General features: G+C 43.5%; 1 protein-coding gene across 1 annotated transcript; it reads left to right on the top strand.

Annotated features, from left to right (window-relative positions):
- Positions 1–9984: 9984 nt before the first annotated feature.
- LOC113776463 (E3 ubiquitin-protein ligase RDUF1) lies at positions 9985–21701 on the top strand. The gene is given in 7 exon segments (XM_027321635.1): positions 9985–10059; positions 10216–10624; positions 10821–10913; positions 18016–18021; positions 21413–21492; positions 21494–21607; positions 21609–21701. Coding segments are annotated over 7 exon segments (870 nt in total).
- The last annotated feature ends 1194 nt before the right edge of the window (positions 21702–22895 follow it).

Here is a 22895-nt window from a genome sequence, read left to right as displayed (position 1 = left end):
CCACCTCTCAGCCACTGTGTCTCCACTACCCCTTATCCACTTTTCCTCATCCCTGCCACCCTGCTGCACATCACCCCTATTTCCGACACATCTTCCTCCATCTCCTTCCTCTTTCCCCCCTTCGTCATATCCTCTCCTCCCCTCCATGACCAAGATCTAGTCACAGAGGAAGTAGGAGTGCGAATTCTTCCAGACGGGCCTTTTGAGTTGCTGGGAGCTGTTGAAGAAGGCTTGTCTCTTCTTGTAATTAATTGTACTTGGTTTTTTCGGTCGAGTGTTTTTCTCAACATTCTTTTCTGCTTTCTTAATTTTTCTTCGTTTAAAGATTTTTTCTTTTGTTAGTGAAATATTAGCAATTAAGAGTTTCTTTGTGTTGATGTCTTATCACCTTCCATCTTCATCGAAGCTCCAGTTTAGACATTCTTCCTCTCATGCGGCCTTTTTGCAATAGGCATCAGTAGACTAGTCGTAGCATTAGAACCTACTACTAGTATGTGTATGTCCATTCCATTCTTGGGACTCCATTGACAATCCAAAACCCAATGCCACGAAAAGTTAATTTAATAGCAACAAATAGTTCCGGTACTTATGAATGGCAAATGGGGTGAGTACCTGCAGGTGCAGGTAAGGGGTGCGGCTGGGCCTGGGTGGGGGAAATTTTTCTGGGGCGGATATACTTATCCGTTAAAAAAAAGTATATATAATGTTTAATTTAATTAATTATAAATTTATAATAATGAGGAGTGTTTGGATAACAGGTTTTTTCAAATAATATTTCGCTTACATTATTAACACATTTCTCAATCTACCTTTTTATATTCTCAACTACCTTTTTATCTCACATATATCACATTACAAAAAGTGTTACAGTAATTATTTCAAATAATACTCTATTCAATTATTATTTATAAGTACTATATATAATGTATATTAGTATATATAATATAATTAATATTAACAATTATATTAATAATTATATGTGTTTACTAATAAAAATTATTAATTAGTTATGTTAAATTTATTAATATATTTATACTAAAATTTCTAATTATATTTAACACATTAACACTTTTTTTTAAATAAAATAATAACTTGGTGATTGTATTTGTTTCAAAAGTAAAATTTTACTATTTTAGTTGTATTTATCTCATCACGCGCAGTTGTATTCAAATAGTTTTTATTTGATTATTTTTATAGATTTCAATTATGAAATTATAGTAGATAATAGCCCCATTTGGCAAGTGAATTTTTTAGATGTTTGTCTAAAACTTTACTGTAGTTTAATGTAGAAGTTTTTAAAAAAAATTTTAAAATGTGTAAATTTTTGAATATTTTGAAGTGTATAGTTTAAAAACTTTGAGAAGTTTTTTGAGGTTACTATAGCTAAAATTTTTTTAAAACTTGTAACAGACAAACTTGGCAAAAAACTCAAGTGCCAAACACGATGATTTTGTAATGTGTTGATATTCAAGTACTTAATTTTTTGTTAAAATTTAGGGACTGTTTGGAACCTCAAGTTTTTACCAAGTTTGTATAATACTAGTTTTTTAACAACTTTTACTACAGGAATCCCAAAAAACTTATCAAAGTTTTTAACCTACACACTTCAAAAATACACAAAAAACATTCCCTTCAACTTTTCTTCTTTTTCCTCCCCCACCCAACCCACCACGTACTCCGTCACCGGCGACCACCACCACCACCACTTCCGGCGCCAATCACTATTCCGGCAGCCAGTTCCGGCCAAACTCTTTTTTTTTCCTCTCCCTCACCCCTCTCCCCTTTGACCGATCTGTTGGTGCTCTTTTTCTTTTTTTCTTTTTTTTTCTTTCTCCCTTCCCCCTCCCCTCTTCGCCTCTGCCTCCCCTCCCGCTAGCAGCGATCTGGTCGCCGACCAGATCGCAAAGTGGGGGAGGGAGGGGATCTGGTCGCGCGACCAGATCGCAAGAAGGGGGGAGGGTGGCGGGGGAAGGAAGGGGAAGGGGAGAGGGGAGGAGAGGGGGAGAGGAGAGGGAGAAGAGGGATGGCGGGGGAGGTAGAGGGAGGGGTGGCGGGGAAGGCAGAGGGGAAGAGAAAAAAAGCAAAAAAAAAAAAATTTTACTGTAAGTTGCGGCCATGGAAGTCTCGGGAGAGGGAACAAGGGAGGGAAGGGAAAGGGAGAAGAAGCGGGAAGGGAGAAAAGAAAAGAAAAAAGAAAGAAAGAAAATGAAAAGGAAAAAAAAATTCATTTTACAAAAGTTTTTTTACAACTTCTACAGTGATTTACAGTAAAATTTTATACAAACACCCAAAAAACTCACCTTCCAAACGAATCCTTAGTTACAACGCAATTATAGGATAATTTTTCATTTAACCCCGCGGGCGAAACCCCGGGGAGGGGGGGGGGCCAAGGAGAGGAGGGGAGGGGTGCAGAGGCGGCAGGTACTAGTGGGCAGCGGGGCGGGGGACGTTGCCATTCCTACCCGTACCAGTCCCAATTGCTAGTTTGCTGGAGTCTCCTGCTTCTTTGGTTTCTACTTGCCTCTGCATGAGGAATTCCTGTCCCTCTCGCCCCTTCCACCCACCCCGTCTAAACCAGTTCAAGTCCCAAGAAGACAAAAAAGGAGGAGGAAGGGGTGAAGGAAAGCAGAGAGGAAGTGGAAGGTTGATGGGGATAGGGGTGGGCGATGGGAGGGTAGTGATAGTGGACCAGGTGAAGGAGGGGATCGTGACCGGTGAGAAAGAAAAAATAGGTGATGGTGCTGGCGTTTTTCAACTCCAATTCTGCTCAACTTGAGAGCCGGCTCCGTGTCCATAGCATCCACTCCCCCAAGGCCATGATGAAAATGATGACTCAGTGTTTGTATTGCTGCTACTGGTGGTGGTGTCGTTGTTATTAGTAGGTAGGGTAACGGCATGGACGGGCTTAGAGGCATAACTATTAGTAGTGATTCTTGGTTCCAATGATGATAGCGGACGACTACCACTAGTAGATTTTAATGCTAGCAAGGCCGTATTAGCTGTAGCAGTAGCATTATAAAGCCTAGTTCTTTTCTGGCCTTGGACGTGGAAATATGAAGCTGAAGCCCTCTTGTGACGGGTCTCGGCATTATCCCTGTCCCAATTTGGGCTTTTTATCAACTGTAGCTCATCATCATCATCATGCCTCTGCCCGCCTTGCTTGTTCCTTTCCGCTGCCTCGGGAAGCTTCATTTGATTGAGCTGAGCCTTCAAAAAGCACATATTGAACGTGAATGGTTGATCAGACAAGGAGGCAGGGGGTCCCTCCATCGTAGTAGTATTCTTCTTCTTCTTGCTCGAATCCAGGGGTTGCAATACCTTCATTGACGTAGCCAAACCACCCGTGGCCTCGTGGCATCTTCCCCACGTAATATTCACATGGTTTGAAGATGATTTGCTTTGTGATTGTGAGCCCCAGTCTTCTGCTGCAGCTCTGCAGCTTTTCCTGTTTCTCGACTTCAATTCAGAAGTTACATTTCCATGAGAATGCTCCAAAGCTAAGACAACCGGCAGGTGTACACTTTCATCCAACTTGCCTCCTCCTGCCGTATCAGCACTAGTAGTCACCATACCAGCCTTGCCACTTTTGTTCTTGTTGCTGACTATCCATGAATTATTCAAATTCCCTGCACCGATGCCACCAACACTAACATCACAAGAGCATGAACCCAACCAAGACTCGGTAGTACTGCTTTTGCCATCTCGTGTGACTTTCCCTCTGCCACTTGCACTAACCACATTTGCTTCCCCAGTATTGCCTGCAGTTTCTGCACCATTATCAGATATAGAAGCATCCTCAGTACAACTCTTTCTTCTCTTACCAACGTTCTCTTCTCCTCCCTCACCACTACCACGATCAATTATTATGTCAGCCGTCGTCTCAAGTGCAGAGCAGCAGCATCCATGAAGTAAGCCTGAGAATCTGTGAGATGCACTGGTGCAGACAGAATTCCAATGGTGGGGTTCTCTTAGGCCGAAGCCACATGCAGCAGGTGTTTGACGTTGATCTGTAGCCTGAATCCCCCAACCTGTTGAACCCACTGTTTGACAAGTAGAACTACTTTCATGCAGTCCTCGTGTCTTCTGGGCGGCGAACATATGTGCAATTGGTCCCAGATCTTTCACAAACAACAACAAACTCTCTCTGTAATTAGTACCCTGGTGACTTGTCTGCCAAAAACAAAGATAAAATAAGATTATCAGCAGTATCAACGGTTAACAAATTGCCCAAACACGAAGCATGATCCTCAAGTGCTGTTCAGCTTAATAAAATCTCTCTGCATCTCACTTGTTAGCGATAAAGGCACAAAAAGTTGGATACAGCCACTCGATCATTACCCTAATGTATGAAAAATCACCAATTTTGGACAACAGTGCGCACATCAGGTGTATACATTACAAACAGACAGATAACATACAAGAACAAGTGGCTTGGCGGGGAAGCAATTTGAGCCAAATATATTTTTGTCACTCTGACTCTGAGGTATATACATGGAACGGCGATCTGTTGCAACATAATTTGACCTTCGACCAACTGTTGCTCCTGCAAGGAAAGAATCAGGGGCAATTAATCAGCAAATGTCACTGTAAAGCTTAAATTTTGGGCAATTGGATCCAGTTACATTCCAAATAAGAACGGGGACCTATCTCTGTGAGATAATAACTTGCTCTTGCTGTTGGATCAAATAGGCTACCCTGAAAAATGATTTATGTGCAATGCAAAGATGATTCCCTATAACACAGGGCCAAAACCCGATAGTCCAGACTTTCTCATATATAAATTATCCCTCAATTTGGTATGACAATGCCAAAAAAGACGCAACAGTGGTAATCCAGTCTGATGTTTATCATTGTTGGTTGACTTCACTCAGCCAGAATTAATTTAGAAAGCAATTCAAAATCCTTCTTAGGAGTTACTAAAGCACTAAGCTTTCATGATAGGTTGGAGAAAATGGAAAAATAACGTCGAACTTGCATCGTCTTTAGCAAGATAAATTGGCTCACCAGAAAAGAGACCACAGCTGTTTTTGTTGGTATGGAAAGCCGTGCTACTAGCTACCAAGGGTTTTCTCCTACTGGCTTTCCCAACTACGGATGTATCAAGCGAACTCAGTGTGCCCTTTGAATAAAAATTAGCTGCTACGCTACTGGCCTTGACATGTTTGGTAAGTCTATCACTGTTGGCTTCATTGTGTGCTCTCCTTGTAGATCTTCGTCTTGTCCCCGAAAATTCCACTTCAAAGTTTTCAGGATCAGTCCCCAAAACATGAAAAACCCTCACAGCCAATTCATGTATAGCACGAGCCTGTATGTGATTAAAGCTCACTGTTAGTGACCTTCAGGGGTAGGCCAGAAGGTTTTCAAAATGGAGATGCTGTGTTAAGTTTATGCCAGGAATCAACTGAATACCTGTTTGAAATAAATAGTAGCCGATGAATTAAAATGCATTGCGTTTCTTGTTATAAGAAATACGTCGTGCTGCATGTAATATGCACATGGAGATATCAAAGATTAGCAGTCAGGCAATGCTGCAAATGTTTCATACGTAATGCAAACAAAATTGAAGTTTGACTTCGTCTGCAAAGAAAGGCAATTTACAATTATGAAGTGATGTGCTCTGCGGGTTTCGGCGTTCTCTGTCCGAGGGTTCGTTCTCCATATGGTGATGTGAAATAGTGGTGCAGAAACTCTCAGAAGCAGTGCCAATTAATTGTATAGAACTTAGAGATGTTGGAAGTTTCAAATTGGGAAGTAATTAGATCCTTCTTCAACTTGGGAAGTCATTAGATCCTTCGCTGTTGATCTAGCCACGAGGCGGGTGACCAAGTGGAGCATTTTGGAGTCTTAAGTTGTGTGTGCAGTGATTAGAGAGTTTCTTAGTCCTTTTAACATTCGGCTATCTAATCTGGAGTTGGATCCAGAGCAGTATGGACTCCTTTGGCTATCTAGAATTGTTCGCTGTTGTATATATCGATCATGAAACCCTTGTAAAATGAAACTAGAAAAGCTTCTTCAGTCAATATTTAAGTACCAAACCTAGAATTAGATTGTGCTGTAGGAGTTTTATTCTGATGAATAGACGTATTACAAATGTTAGATCTTGATCCCTATTCCCACCAATTAAGGCACCAGCTCTGCCTAGCTACAAATTAACCCCACTCCTCGGTCACTAAAAAGGATCCAGTACGAATGAGTACTGCGTTTTAGAGACTCACCACTGGCTGGAGAGTAACGAATAGAAGCGGCATTGTCCATGATTTGGTTCTGACCTTTACATATGGAAACGGTAAGCAATCATAGTGAATTTGGGGAAGATGCAAACCTGGAATTGCTCAAGACTGTCGTACATTCCTTCGTGAAGTTTAGCCCTCATGGTACCGAAATCCATGGGCTCTTTGATAATTCGATAGTAATCCTCAACCTATCAAATGCAAAGAACCTTGTAACTTTTTTTTTTTTTTTCAAATTTTAGGTTCGCTGGTTGAAGAAAATGAATATGGAGTAATAGATGAAGAAAATGAGCACAAACCTCATTTGGGTCAACTGGTTCAGCAAATATTTCATAGGTGTCTCTCCTGAACAACAGGGTGAAAGAGCAATTCGTTAAGAATTTGGCATCCCGGGGAAGAAAATTGGCAAGCGTACACGCTGCTGTTCTAAGTGTGTGAGAAAATAGGTACGAGGGGCGAAGAAAGATTGTAGGCACGTTTTGGAGAGAGGAGAGCAGTGAGTGAGTGAAGTCACCTTTGTAGGATGTCAATGACCCGCTGGAGCATATGTTTTTGTGGCATAATTGATGGTTTGCCTGGCAACCATTGAGTGAGAATAATATTCAAGATATGAGCATTTGGTTGGGTCAGTCACTCACATATTAATTAGTTTTTTAAAAAGGAGGAAGAGGAGGAGGGAGCAATACCCACCGCTTGAATCATCTCGCTGAGGAGGAGGAGGAGGAGGAGGGCTGTGACCAGCCTGCACACAGTTCTTTATGTATTTATTTTATTCATTGTAACTCTTAACGATCTGATTATAGTATATATAACAGGGATTTTCCTTTTTCTTTTTTTTTTTCAAAGGGAAAAAAAAAAGTGCAAGAAGAGGAAGCATTTTATATATACAGAGTCAGTCAGTCGGGATATGAATATTGACGGGGAACAGAGATTGAAGTTGAATAGTAGTTACTACTTGTATACAACCAACATATGTATGTATAGTATAATTATAATTATATACAGGGATTATCCCTAGGGAAGGGAAGGGAAGGGAGGGAGAAAGTAAAGGGAGGACGTCGTGATTTGATTTAGACCTGCAGGTTGGGGAGTGGTGATTGATCAGAATGGATGGGGAGAGAGAGTGGCGGTGGTGCGGGGTCTCGAGAATCATCATCATGAGCACAGGAGGCCGCAAGGACGCTCTTCCTCGTCGTCTTCTTCCTGGAAGCAGTACTACTAGGATAATCTCCGCCGCGTTGCCGCATGGATGATGTTGACGGAGATTGGATTGGGTTTTATTTTTACGCGCTTGCTTCTGCAATAGAACATGCATGCAGTACCGATTAGCAGTAGTAGGATTGAATCTGAAGGAATGAAGAGGTACGTACGGTGCTACTGACTCCGCGCGCATAGATTATTTGTTGATGATACTCATGACTCCATATATATATATATATATATATATATATATGACTAATTCCTTTTTCCCGTCTCAATATAATCTCTCACCTTCATCCGCAAAAGAATACGAATACTCCTCCTAGTCCTCTCGATCCATTTTCCTTACAGCTAGTAGTATTCCAGAAGAAACCGCTGACAATTAATTACTCATTTGATTCTTATTTAGTTTGTCCGTTGGTTAGATGAATACAATAATATTAAAGCTGTCGAAGCGGGTGATATTATTATTATTATTATTCTTTGGAGATGATCAGTAGAGCTGTCCACAGCAAATTCATCTATTGAATTGAATGGGGTATGGAATATGTACAGATGATGCACGTGATATGCATTTTTTTTTTTTTTTTTGGAAAAGGAAAAAAATTTTAAGATTTGATTGCCCTGGCTCCCGAATCATTCAAGTGATTAGGGAAAGATAATAATAACAAGAAATATACACTAGTGTGTTTGGATAGTAGATTATTTGGAATAGTTTTTTGAAAAAAATACCGTAATATTTTTTTTTATATGATTTATATGAGATAAAAAGATAGTTTAAAAAATATATTGACGATGTAAGGTAATAAAATTTATTTATCTTTTAAATGCATGAATTAAAATTGATGAATGTATGCAATCCCTTCTCTTCTATGGGTTTCCAAGGTCTCAAAACTCTTCATACCTATTGTTTGGTTGGTACCTATCGGAACGTATGAATCTGTCACTTTGGAAGACCCAAATTTTAGCAATACCAGATAAATTGGGCACTTTTATTCCATTTCGGGATCTTAAAAGCAGGGAAAAAAATATACTACGCGAAAACCAATAAAGAGACCCAGCACCAAAATAGATGCGAGATCAATTATACAAGGAATTAAAGTTTGGCCATACCAAAATTGTTGATTTGATTGCCTAAGAGATTGACAATGGTAGAGAAACCGTCGTTGAAGTTTGTTGTTGGTTAAGATAATTGAATGAAGAAGATGGGATTTAAGAGAAAAGAAACAATAAATTGATAAGTTATTTGATTCCATTGTATCATTTTTCAGAATGAGGAATTTTGATAAAAACCCATTGCCATTGGAGAGAGAGTCCAAGGGGACTACTGGGTGCTGCTGCCGGCAGTGCAAATATCTCCGTCCTCATTCCGACTTCCTCCATAGAAATACTACTAAATACTCTATTTTGATTCCCTCTTAGTATAAAGAAAGAAAGAAGATGATAGATGAGATTAGTCTACTTGCATGGTTCACCTCAATCTCAAATGATGGTATCAGTTCTGGCAACTCTGGAGTGTCATATACTTTCATCAATTGATGTTGGATACGGGGCAGGGACGGTCATCAGGTGGACCGTCCCTGAACTGTTCATGACCAAGATTTGACCCCAAAAATTTATATGATCCAGATCACTTCTTGTACCTCATTTTTAACATGTTTAGGACCCACAAAAATTTGTTGATGTGATTCTTGAAACGCCAAAACGAATCAAGAACGTGAAGCACAAGTCCGGATCTACGTTAGGAACCACGTTTGGTGATGGAGTTCGTAATCTATCTTGAACCGCACAAGAAAGACTAGAACGGTTAGGACAACGCCACAATCAAGGGGACTACTTGATTGATAAGTTGACGAATCACCTTAAGGCAACTCTAAGATGTTCAATAGTGGCTTCACAAGCCAAGGAGAACTCTTTCATTCATGAAAGAAATCTAGAAAATTTTCTCAACTTTTATTTTTTTCCCTAAAACGTGAAAGTAAAGGCTTTTTATAGCCTTTTACAAGACCAAAACTCATAATCCAACTAGGAAGTAAGAGACTTAACCCTAACTCCAATTAACTCTATGAATTAACTCCAATTGGCTACTAACTATGGTCAACATGACCTTGAGCCATTTTATTAACTAATTGACTAAGACGACCAAACTCAAATTTTGGAATTAACAACCAAATGACATAAAACAATGGAAATAAGCCACAACAGCCCATAAAGGGGACCATTCGGCCAAGACACAATGAAGACACCATGAAATGACTCTAGCTCAATGCAAACGGATTTAATAAATGTTATAATCAGCTAGTCTCGTATCATTTGTTCTAAAGTTACACGTTGTGTAAACAAAGTTACGCCGTGTGAAAACAAAGTTACGCACTGTGCAAAATATACATAATTCCATTGATGTTCCTCCGAAGACCTGGCTTTTAGTGTTCGTACGATCTACTTTTGTTGTTGGCCTTATCACTTCTTCTTTTTTTTTTTGGCCAACCCAAAATGGATGATAGCTTATAGAGCATTTTACGGGAGTTGTCCCTGTCCTCCGTGTTTTGCTCAAATGAATGACGACTTACCTTCTAGTCATTCTGACCATCCTGTTCCTTATGCTCTGTGTCATGTGACAATGACGTTGGTGATTTGAAAGCTAGTAGTATTTGCGGTGATTGCAAGTTTTTGTTTTGGGAGAATCATAGGACGCCCATCCAAGATCATTTCAGAATAAGAGCACCTGGGTTGCTAAAAAGAAGGTATAGAAGTTCTGAACCGATTGAGAGTCTTTTTCGAGCAGTTTTCCCAAGCAATTAATCAGGCTATTGGTTTAGAACACGACAATATATCCATAGATGATGAAACTGCTACCACGTCTGTTCGACTTAGAAGTTCGCGAATAGTTCCAAAAGGTGGAGATAAGTACTTTTCTGATACTAAAAGTGATGGTTTCGAGTCTCTGTTTGGAGAGAGCGAATCAAATGAAAGTTTCAGTGGCTCCAGGTTTTTCCCCAGTGAAAGTGATACGGTTTCTTTTGGAGGCGAATCTGGTGTTTCTGCGGATGAACATACTTTCTTGGAAAATGAAATTTATCACTATCCAGATCGAGTAAGTAACCAAGATGCTGATACTGATATTGATCCTATGCATCATGCTGGTCTCTACTATTGGAACTTAGATTATGCTGAAGACGAATATATTAACTCAGGTGAGACAAATGTAACATGATTGTTTCTGTGGTGTTTGGAGTTTAGCCACGTAGACCAATTAGCCTGTACTATGGCCGGTGGTGTTCAACAAGCCCTTTTGCCACAGTTCGAGGGCATAATTCTTTTGAGAATTCAGGAAAGGACAAGGGGACGCTACACCCATATCTTCACTAATTTGGAGGAACCTGTATGTAGGACAGAGTTATCTTGGGAATCCTCGAGACTATCTGCCTAGCAGAGGATTCAAAGAACTGCTCGAGCATCTTGCAGAAAGTGAGAGTTCTAGAAGTGGAGTGAAGAGGTGATTTTTGGGCAGATGAGTTGCCTCGGATATCTGGAGTACACCCTTGCTTGAAGAGATAATGACACCAGGATCACCTGCTCAGATGGTCAGAGGTGGGGGCTAAGTCCCCCGATTTTCCTCCGAAGAATAAGTTAGTTCGGGGTGAGATATTAGGAAATTGTGTGGGGAGAGTAGGATTCTGTTACTAGAGATTCGTCCCCTCTTCCAGTGGGAGGTCCTAGTATTTATAGGGGACAATTTGGAGGGAAGGACCGTGGATCCAACTCTATAGAAATCTGATTAAGACAGCATATTACTCTGATTTTGACCAGCGCGTCAGGACCAATGTGTCAAGAGTCACACCCATCACTTCTTCAATTGTCAGACCTTTGGGTGGAACCTCGGCGACGTGAGTCATGGCTCGGCCGAGGTGACCACAGAAGTCGAACTTCATCCCGGTCGCCTATGGGCACAAGGTGTCCGACGTAATGACGCGGGGGTTTAACATGCCGGACCAAGGTAAGGCCCCGGAACTCCCAAGCCGAATTGGCCATCCTTACTAAGCCCCCGAAGTTTCGGGAAGAGGGAATTTGCTCGCCACTTCCCGAGGCTTTCAAGTGGTTCCGTAGTGTGAACCATAGCAATGACACGTCATGTACGCGTAAATGTGACTGGAAGGAAGAGGATGTGATGGTCAGCAGCTTTAATGACAGTTTCATAGATATACGCGAAATCACCGGTCAGGTGAACACCCTTTTCATTAATGAGGAGAGAGAGTGCTCCCTCGAAAATATCAAGAGTATTGTCCCTTCAGTTTCTTAACGCTTGCCTATAAATAAAGGGGTTCCTTTCACCCTTTCACCTTTTATCACAAAAGTTTTTAATCACCTCAGAGCAAATCTTCTCTGAATTTTCACCTCGGCAACCACCGAAATCCCGTTCCTTCAAGAGTAAGTTTATCACTTCGTCTCCTTTACTTATGGCTAGAACAACTCGCACAAACAAGAAGACGGTGAGGCCACACTACACCGAAACAGAGAGGGCCGATCCCTCCGAGGAGAGAACTATCCCCGAGCCCAGGGGAAAGACTACTGAAGCATCTAATCAGGCCGGGATGTCCCCAGCGCAGAGCGAAGATGAGGCCGAGGTAATCTATAACGATGATCTCGGCAACAAAATACCAATGGACGAGGGCATGCAAGAGCCGACCACCCCTCCAGACCTATCGTCTATTGACTACGGCCAGGTCCCCATGTTCAGCAGCATCATGTGCCAGATTCTGATAGCCGAGCTGATTCATAAGTATCCTTGGCGGAGAAATTACAGTATTTACCCACCTCGACCGGACCAATCGGCCGAACTCCCGCCAAGGAGTAGAGTGGCTATCTACGCCGATCAGCTAGAGATCGGATTCAGGATGCCGACTACCAGGTTCCTCCGAGATTGCATGAGGTATTGAAGGGTGAGGATCACTCAAATCACCCCCAGTGCAGTCCGGGTCTTGGTCGGCTTTCAGATACTGTGCCGACACCAGAAAATAACCCCTAACGTCAACCTCTTCCGCCGCTGTTACACAATCAAAAATAGTGGGAGTGAGAAGGGTTGGTTCTACTTCAAAAACAAAGTTTCGAAATTAGTGGTGGATGCCCCCACTTCCATAAAGGAATTAAAGCGCAATTTCATTTTCCTCCCGGCTGATGACTTCCCAAGGGAGTTCTGGAGGAGGCCTCCCACCCCGGCAAAAGATACCTCTCCGGGCAACTTAGAGAAAGAGAACTTCCGGAAGCTCCTAGGGTCGGGCCTCAAGATGAACTGTTGGGCCTTTCTCGAAACAGTCATTGTTAACAGCGGGATCAGCCGAACTCTGATCAACCCGAGCTATCCTCCTATCTTTTCTATTAGACTTCAAAAACCTTGTACTCTTGACAGGTGTCGGGCCTGTACAATAATAAAAATCTGCTCAAACTAAAGATAATTTCTGTAGATAGCGATGATCAGGGTCGAATTCATAGGGATTGGGAGTAATTATTTCTTTTCAAATTCACAGTGACAAGGGGTATTTTTATATCAGGGGTGACAATTTAAGCAATTCAACTAAAAGTAAAATAATAAAAATAAAATAGCCAACTAGAAATTAAATAACAATTTACTAAAATCAAATGAGTGATAATTAAGGATCTAGTCAAGGAATAACTTCAGCAATAGTTCCCCTAATTGATCATTGAAACAAAGGCAATTCCAATTATTTATAAATAAATAGGTTATAACTGTCAAACAAGCGATGACAGTCAACCCTTCCTTACTGTGTCGGTGATTAAGGTACGCCCGTTAATCACTACTCTAATTGAGAAATAATCTTAGGTACGCCCGTAAGTTTTAATTTTCTAATTGCCTTACGTATTAGAGGAGCCCTAACACACTACCAGGGTTATTTTAGGTTAGCCCGCATATTCTCCTGACACAAATCCAATCATGCCAGTTATCATTATTTTGAGACAATTAAATAATTACGGATTTAACGTCCCAATTGACAATAGATTATCAAATTAACTAATTATCCGGATCCAAAACAATCAATTAATTAAACAATCATAAGCACTGTAACCAGGGAATATGCGAATACCAATAAATAAAAGAAAAAGGTAAAATTAAATCGATCTCACAATTTTAGGCGACCCAAAGCATCCGTTGTCCCTTGACTAGACAAAGAAAATTAGTTCATATTTGTTGCCAAAAACCCATAGGAAATCGAAGCAACAGTAGCGGCCATCACTCGAAATTGAAAAAATTCAATTCACTTTGGCAATGAAAGAAAAGTCAAGATTACAAAGAATGCCCAATTGCTTTTCTTTGCCTTCACATCCGATGGAAGCAACAACATAATTAGACGAAAAGAGGAAAAGTCAAAACTAAAAACTAAGCTAAAAGTAGTACTAGTCCTCTGTACACTTTTTTCTATCTAAAGTCATGCTACTTGCGGCGGCTGTTGTGTGAAAAAAACGAAGACTCCCCAGGCTTGCTATCTTTGGCCAAATTATCGAAAATGGCTTGTGTCTCGTTATTCCAAAAATGCCCCTCGATCCCTGATTACTGCCAAATTGGCACTTATTATCATATTTTTCATTCTACTCCCTGAAATAAATGTAAAATATCAAAAGTGAGTAGAATCTAATAATTAATTCACATCGAATCAGGTAATAGGGAAAATTAATAATAAAATAAATGATAAAATTGTAACCTATCAACTCTTCCTTTCCTAACTTTGCTTTTACTTTTCCTTGATTCTAAATAACTCTACTTTTGTGCTTTGCAGTGGTGAGAATTTCCGATATAATCACTTCAGGTACCGCCGAGGTAGCCAAGAGGCCAACGAAATGCAAAGACACCGCCGAGCCATCTACCCGGCCAAAGAAAAAAACAACCGTGGCCACCGCAACAATTATGGGAGAAGACTCCCGAACCTCGGCCATTCCAGAGGGGGTTCCCGTCCGAGGCGTGACAATAGCATCTCCCTCCTAGGCCGAGGTGTGATGACCTTTCTCGAGATTCCTGTCACGCAATCGTCACTGTTCAACCTCCACCACGTGCCTGCGCAAGAAGCCGCGGAGGATAAAAGGCACTTCGGCGCGCATTGATGTTCGGAGTGGGACATCAATGTGAACAACCGCTGCAAAAATTCCTGCGTCGCTCAAGAGCTTCTGGTACATTCAATTCTGCCAAGAGACAACACTTATGCCAGAAACCTCACTCCTACTGAGCTGATGCAAAACGCCTCAGTTTCCTGGGCCTCCACCATGGCTTTCTTAGCCGGGATGATCCAACGCTACCCCAAACTCGTTGAAATCTATCCTCCGAGCTCCACAAGAAAATTTTCAAGTTGGAAGAAAAGTTCGAGGCAACCCAGCAAGAACGCAATAGGGCGGTGGCCGACCTGGAGCAATCCGAGGCCACAGCCAACTCCTTGAGAATAGCCCTGGAGGAGGAAAAAGACAGGAGGGGTCAAGAAGAATAATCAGCTCGGGAGGCCATAGAAAGGTCAGACGCCTCGGCTGTAGAAGCTTTCCGAAAATTCGAGGCTTTCACTCATGATCTCGACGAGTTGACACTGCCGAGTTTCATATTTGGGTATACCTCGGCCGTCCACGATGCATCTCCTTTCTTATCTTTCGAGCAACTGAAGTCCCTGCAAAATAAGCCCAATTTCAACAAAGATGCTAAGGAGTTATGCGACCGCATGGCCGAGGGGATCTCGGCCAGGAACGACCTGGCTGAGGCCTGGGCGAAATTCAACCGATGACTTTCTGAATTCGACCTGGAAGGGGATGAGCTCGATGGTGATGAGGTCGGTGGTGACCAAGACATCGGGACAGGGAATGCTTCTAAGCATTCCTGCCCTTTTATCATTTTTGTAACCAGGCGCCGAGGTAGTGGATGCTTAGAAGCACCCCGGACCTCCGCTTTTTGTAATCACTTTTTTCCTGTCCTTTAATATTATTGACTTCTTTTTTCTTTTTTACATTTGGCACCTCGGTATATTCTTCTTCTATCCTTGCCTTGTCCCCTTATTTTTTGCTTGGGACACAATATGACCAAGGAAGAAATAATTCCAGTAAAATGCCAGAACATGTTAAATATATACATATCCTTCATGGATGGTACAATTTGAGATTCTCAGCGTGCCAAATTCGGGGTACTCGAGAACCATCTCGATAAGCTAATTTACAGTATCCATTTTGGTTAGACTCAATAACACGATAGGGTCCCTCCCATCTGGGGGTTTGTTTGCCTTTAGGTTCAGCTCAACTAACCGAATTTTTTCAGAGCACGAGATCTCCGGGACTAAACCGTAGGTATCTGACCTGAGCATTATAGTAGTTAGTTAGGATATTTTTATATAGTGCGACTTTAGCTGCCGCGGTGTCGCGCTTCTCCTCGACAAGGTCAAGGTCCACCCGCCTTTCTTCTTCATTGGCCTCGGCAGCAAAAGCCGCAATGCGCGGACTCGGGATGATGAACTCGGCAGGGACCACCGCTTTAGACCCGTAGGTTAGGGAGAACGGGGTCTCTTGAGTTGCGAACCTTGGGGTGGTCCGGTACGACCACAACACACTAGGGAGTTCATCCACCGAGGACGATCCAATCTGATGCAGCCTGATTTTGAGGCCATGGAGGAGTGTGTGATTGAAATTTTTGGCCTGTCTATTGACCTGGGGATATCCCATCGAGGTGAAGCGTTGTTTGATCCCGAGATTCTCGCACCATCCTTTAAAGGGGTTATCCGCGAATTGCTTTCCATTATCCGAGATGACTACTCGCAGTAATCCGAAGCTGCAGACCATACTTTTTTCGAAGAATTTTTGAACTGCTGAACCAGTTATACTTCTCAGGGTTCGATTTCGACCCATTTGGTGTAATAATCCACCGCCACTACCAAGTAGGCATAATTGTCCGGAGCTCTAGGGAATGGACCAATTATGTCAGTTTTTCATTGTTCGAATAGCCATGACAAGGTGATGGGGATCATGATGTTCAGGGGCGTGATGCTGCCAAGAATGACAGCTAAGTACTAGGAGCTGGGCATCCCACCCAATGGTAGGCCAGATGTACCCTAGCAATAGGGTTTTTTTGACCAACATTCGATAGCCGACGTGAGCACTACAGAGCCCCTCATGTATGTCTTGGAGAATTCTTTCCCCCTTCTCTGGCGTGATACACCGTAGCCATGGGCCGAGATACGACCTTTTGTACAAGAGATTTGCCGGGGAGCATACCGAGCTGATTTGTGATGACGTTTTCTGGCCTCGGCTCAGTCTTTCGGAAGCTTTTCCTGACTGAAGAATCGAATCAGCGGGCCCATCCAAGTGTCCCCTGGATAAACGGGATACACAGTTTCTTCAGCATAGCCGGGTTCATCCAAAACTTCAACGAGAACAATTTTATTCAAGTCGGAGAAAGAAGTGGAAGCGACTCAAGATAAGGCGTCAGCCTGTTTATTCTGTGACCGAAATATCCTTTGGATTTCGAATGACTCAAAGTGCGCAATTAATTGGTGGACTTTGGAAAGGTAACGTCGCATGACCTCTTCTCTGGCCTCGTACTCACAAAGTATCTGACACATCACGAGTTGGGAGTTACTGTTGACTAAGATATGTCGAGCGCCAAGCCTATGAGCTAATTGTAGGCTGGCAATGACCGCTTCATATTCGGTTTCGTTATTAGAGGCTGTGAAATCAAACGTAGGGCGTACGAACACAGCTCCCCTTGTGGGTCTTCGAGAAGCAAACCTGCTCCACTGCCCTCACTATTGGACGAGCCGTCCATGTGCAGGGTCCACCGCTGAGGCTCGGCTGAGGTCGATGTGAGTCCTTTCACCTCGCTGAAAGTGAGCTCGGCTAGGAAGTCCGCAAGGGCCTGAGTTTTGATGGCCGTCCGAGGCTCATGGGACATATCGTATTCTCCTAACTCAATAGCCCACTTAGTAAGACGACCAGAAGTTTCGAGGCGCGACAAAACCTGTCTGAGAGGTTGATCCGTCCTTAAGCAGATGTGGTGAGTCAGGAAATAGGGTTTTAACCTACGAGCTGCATGAATCAAGGCGAGAACAAGTTTTTCCGCCTGAGTATATCTGGTTTCCGGCCCTCGAAGGATCCGACTATCATAATATACCGGCATTTGAACACTTTGCTCCCGTATCAGCACGGCGCTTACTGCCTCATCTGCGGCAGACAGGTACAACTAAAACTTGTCCCCCGACTGAAGTGAGGTGAGTGTTGGGAGGTGGTGGAGATACTTTTTCATTTACTCGAATGCCTGTCGGCACTTCTCCGTCCAAGAAGCGGACTGCGATAAGAATCGGTTGAGGGCGGCTAATCGCCTAGTCCGCCTTTGCACGTCTCGGGTGCACCGAGGTGAAGACATTTCTTAAATTATATTCACCTTGTCAGGATTTGCTTCGATACCCCGTCGCGATACGAGGTACCCCAAGAATTTTTCGGAAGTACCCCCAAAGACACATTTCTTGGGGTTCAACATCATCCAGGTATCACGGAGGATTCCGAGAATCTCTTTCAGGTCGGATAGGAAAGTTGAGGTTTTCTTGCTCTTGAGGAGGATGTCGTCTACGTATGCCTCGACATTTCGACCTATCTGAGATTTAAAAGTTCGGTTGACTAGGCGCTGCTACGTGGTCTCGGCGTTTTTCAACTCGAAGGGCATGGTAGTGTAGCAGTACACTCCTTGATCTGTGTAGAAAGCCATTTTTTCCTGATCATTCTCGCTCATCCCAATTTAGTGATATCCTTTGAAGGCATTGAGAAAACAGAGGATTTCGTAACCCACCACCGAGTCCACTAGGGCGTCGACTCTTGGCAATGGGTAGCAGTCCTTAAGGTAGGCGTTGTTCAGGTCGGTGAAGTCGACACATATTCTCCATGTCCCCAAGTCTTTTTTGATCATGACTGGGTTGGATAACCAGGTCGGGTACTGCACCTCCCTGATTATTTTCGTGGGCAGGAGTTTGTCCACTTCCTCACCTACTGCTTTGTTGCGCTCTGGGCCAAAGTGTCTTTTCTTCTGCTTGACGGGGCGTGCTTGAGGATCGACATTCAACTCATGCATCGTGAGGTGATGCGGCACGCCTTGGACCTCATCGGCAGCCCAAACGAAAACGTCCCTATACTCACGCAGTAGATCCACCATCCGTCTTCTAAGTGAGTCGGGCAAATGAATGCCGATGCGGACTGTCTGTTCGAGTCTTGAGAGGTCCTGGAGAATATCCTCCACCTCATCTCCGGTCTCTAGCCTTTTTGGCTTCTCGTTTTGTCGAGGGTCGATGCAATCGATTGAGAGGATATTTGATCTTCTCTCGAAACTCGGTTCAGAGGTTGAAGCAGATGCGACTTGAAGTGTGGCGAGGTAGCATTCTCGCGCAGCACAGACATCGCTACCCATTTCGGCTATCCCAACCGGGGTGAAAATTTTAAAACTCAAATAATACGTGGAATATACCACACGTAGAGTATTAAACGTAGGTCGGCCCATTAACATGTTATAAGGAGAGTCGACTTTAACTACGACAAAGTTGACAGGGACGGTACGGCAGCGGGGATGATGTCCTACGGTCACCATCAGCGTGATCATCCCTTCATAGTGCACGACGTGTCCCCCGAACTTGACTAGGGGGTTCTAACGGGGGTCAACTGCCGCTTGGTCAATTTTAGGCTCTCAAAAGTTCTGAGATATATAACGTCCACCTAATTCCCTAGGTCAACGTAGACCTTCTTGACGATGTAATTGTTGGCTTGCTTGTAGGTTCTCTTTCGAGAGTTTTGGCTGTCACCTCCCGTCAGACCTTCAGCAATGGTATTGATGACCCCCAATAATGTTGGGTCCATAACCTAGTCCTTGGCCCTAGGACCCGTCTCGGGGAGGCCTTCTTGTTTCCCTGGGATCCTCCGGGGGTCGGCAACTACTTCTCGATTCCCGCCGGTCATCTCGACATTTATCACATCGGTTCTCGCAACGGGGGTCGCTCCGTTGATGACCTCCATCTACGCGGATGAACTGCTTCAGGTGCCCCTACTTAATGAGGTGCTCTATCTCTCTTTTGAGGTTGTTGCAGTTTTTCGTTTCGTACCCGATGTCCCGGTGGTACAGACAATAGATGTTTGAATTCCTCTTCTCTCTGTTTCAGTACATTTTCGGAGGGGCACGTTCGAGATTGTTCAGCTCCATTACGGAGAGTACTCGGGATCGGCTGGTGTTCAAAGGAGTTAGCTCAGAATCGGGGATAGGTGTCTTCCCCTTGGCTATCCTGTCAAACACACTTCTGCGATCCCGGTTGGGACTTTGGAAACTGCCAGCAGTACCAGCCTCATTTCGATTGGTTTCCTTCTTCCTTCGGGGGTCAGTTTCCGAGCGAGCTGCTTGAACCTCTTTTTTCATACGATTGAGGTCCTCGGCCTGGATGCCTTTTTCGACCTTCAGCCAGAGCTCCTGGAGCGTGCGAGAATACTTCTTGTATATCCCGGTATTGAACACTCCGGCAACAAACCCGTGGGTAAAAGCAGCTATTGTTACCTACTCATTGGGATCAGGTATCTGCACGCTCTTCTCATGAAATCTTTGTACGTAAGATCGAAGTGACTCTCCCGGATTCTGCTGTATGTTCAGCAGATAAACCGAGGTCCTGGTCGTAGGTCTGGAGGATCCAAATCGGTGGAGAAATCTCTCCACTAGTTCCCCCAGGATGGATATGCTCCTAGGTTCTAATCCACAGAACCATTTTCGAGCAGTTCTCTGGAAGAATACCGGAAAGACCCGGCAGATAACGGGTCAGAAATGCAATATAGTCGGAAAGCCGAGATGAATGCATGAATTTGATTTTCAGGGTCACTTCGACCATCATAAGGTGGTATAGTGGCCAGTTTAAAATTTGGAGGGAGTCTTTCCTCATTGATGTCATCTGTAAAAAGCGGAGCCCTCATATAATCCACTTCTGGCCTCCTAGAGTACCCAGGCTCTTTCTCGACTCGTTTTCCCAGGAGAACCCACGAGAATGCTTTGAAAATGGAGGCAATTTTAGAGGTGACCTTGGAGGAGACTCACTTCGGAGTGCTCCTAATAGAAGGTCTCCCCTCAGATTCCTCTTCAGATGGGAGTTCGGGAGATTCATCTGACTTTCTCTTAGAGGATTCGGTTTTTTGCTTGCCTCGTCCCTTAAAGTACCTCCCAAACTCTTTAAAAATATTGGGATTCTCACTCACGAACTCGACCATCCGGACAATGGCTTCTTCATTCGCGGGTTGAGTATCCCAGGATCCTTGCCCTTCAGGGATATCCCCTGGTTGAGCTGCACTATTTGGTTCAGCTCCAATGGTAAGAACCTTTCTGCTCCTAGAACGCGTGGGTCTCATTCTTTGATGTCTTCGGTTCTCACAGACGGTGCCAATTGAAGAGGTGATTTTTGGACGGATGAGCTACCTCGGATATTTGGAGTACACTCTTGCTTGAAGAGATAATGACACTAGGATCACCTGCTCAGATGGTCAGAATTGGGGGCTAAGTCCCCCGATTTCCCTCCGAAGATTAAGTTAGTTCGGGGTGAGATATTACAGAATTGTATGGAGAGAGTAGGATTCTGTTACCAGAGATTCATCCCCTCTTCCAGTGGAAGGTCCTAATATTTATAGGGGACAATTTGGAGGGAAGGACTGTGGGATCCAACTCCCTAGAAATCTGATTAAGACAGCATATCACTCTGATTTTGACCAGCGTGTCAGGACCAATATGTCAGGAGTCACACCCATCACTTCTTTAGTTGTCAGACCTTTGGGTGGTACCTCGGCGACGTGAGTTATGGCTCGGCCGAGATGACCACAGAAGTCGAACTTCATCCCGGTCGTCTATGGGCACAAGGTGTCCGACGTAATGACGTGGGAATTTAACATGCCGGACCAAGGTAAGACCCCAGGACTCCCGAGCCGAACTGGCCATCCTCATGGAGCACCGCCAGCAGCAGTTTCTGTTGTGAGTAATCTACCTCTTTTGGTCATATCATAGGTGAAGGTCCTGAGAAGTTGGATGTCTTGGCTTGTGCAATCTGCCTGTTGGCACTGTTGTCAATCAGCTGCCTTGTTTTCACCTTTATCACCCCTCCTGCATCTTGCCATGGCTAAATACACGAAACTCGTGCCCCCTTTTGTTGATATGAGCTTTTAACTGACAACAAGGATTATGAAGATAGAAAGCAGACAGCTAGCACTGTATTGAATCTTAAGAATTCTTGCAGCTAGATGTTGATAAGGATAGTTCTTCAGACGAGATTGATGATGGTGCTGAAGTAGACTATGATCATAATGGGATAGAAAATGGGGAACAATTCAAGTCAAATCTTGTTTCATAAAGCTCTGTTAGGGAGGACATGAGAAGAGGATGGGCCTTTCTGGCAGCTGCTGCTCCGATTGTTGGTATCATTCTCATCTTTATGTTTTGGCAACCTTGTAATAGATAAAAAGGTGGTCAAGTAGCAGCCCTAATTTCAGTGAGCTGGGGAAGCATCCAAATCATTTTTCACTGACCCAGACTCCAATTCCAGGGGATAGCAGCCGAAGCAAGAGATGGTGGGGTCTTTTGTAACTTGTCTTTGTTTCTTTGCGAGATGCTTTGCATCCTAACCTATATAATTATTTTATAGACAGAGGTCATTTGTAATAGCACTTTCAACTGAATGACCTCAATCAATCGAAGGAAAAAAGATGCAAAAGCACCAAGCCAGAGTAAAAAATTCCCCTAGAAGTTGCTTTCTGAGGACGGTCACCTCGTCCCGTCCACCCCGAATCACAAGATCGAGCCCTCAGTCATATTTCTCATCTCGGCCCGAGGTCACCTCTACTTCTGTACCTGACTCAACACCGAACCCCTGTACGACGTCATTCATCTCACCACCTCACAGGTGTTGTCAGTGCTGATTCATCCCTCATCATTTCAATTGACAGGTTAACAGTAAAAGTTGCTTTATCGGGAAGGCACATGATTGCACTTTATCGGGAAACCACGTGCCTGTATGATAGAGAGCCTAGACCACTGCTACGTGTCAAGATAGAGCCGTATATACAGATGGTGGGCCCCTGAGACTTGAATTCCTAATCTTTCCCTCCAATCGGTACCCTATAAATACCATCTCCCCCCTCCAAAACAAGTAAAAGTACTGTTATACTCAAATCTTTTATTTTCATTATTTTCTCTTACTAAACTGACTTGATCGTCGGAGTGATCTCAGGGGACAAAGCCCCGTCTATTACTTCGGTCAGGAAAACTACCGTGCAAAGTCACGTCGCTTAAAAAGGAACCGTATTAGGTTAGTTCGGCTACCTAACCAGGAATCACCTCTTCACTTTCCAAGTCGTAAAAAATCAGAGAGCCTACGCTTGACATGAGAAGAGAAGTCTTGATTGAGACACCACAAAAGGAAATGGAACAAGGCAAAG

This window comes from Coffea eugenioides, chromosome 6 (assembly GCF_003713205.1).
Source record: "Coffea eugenioides isolate CCC68of chromosome 6, Ceug_1.0, whole genome shotgun sequence".
Taxonomy (NCBI): Eukaryota; Viridiplantae; Streptophyta; class Magnoliopsida; order Gentianales; family Rubiaceae; genus Coffea; species Coffea eugenioides.
Note: the sequence above shows the minus strand (reverse complement) of the source record. Positions and strands in the feature narration are given on the sequence as shown.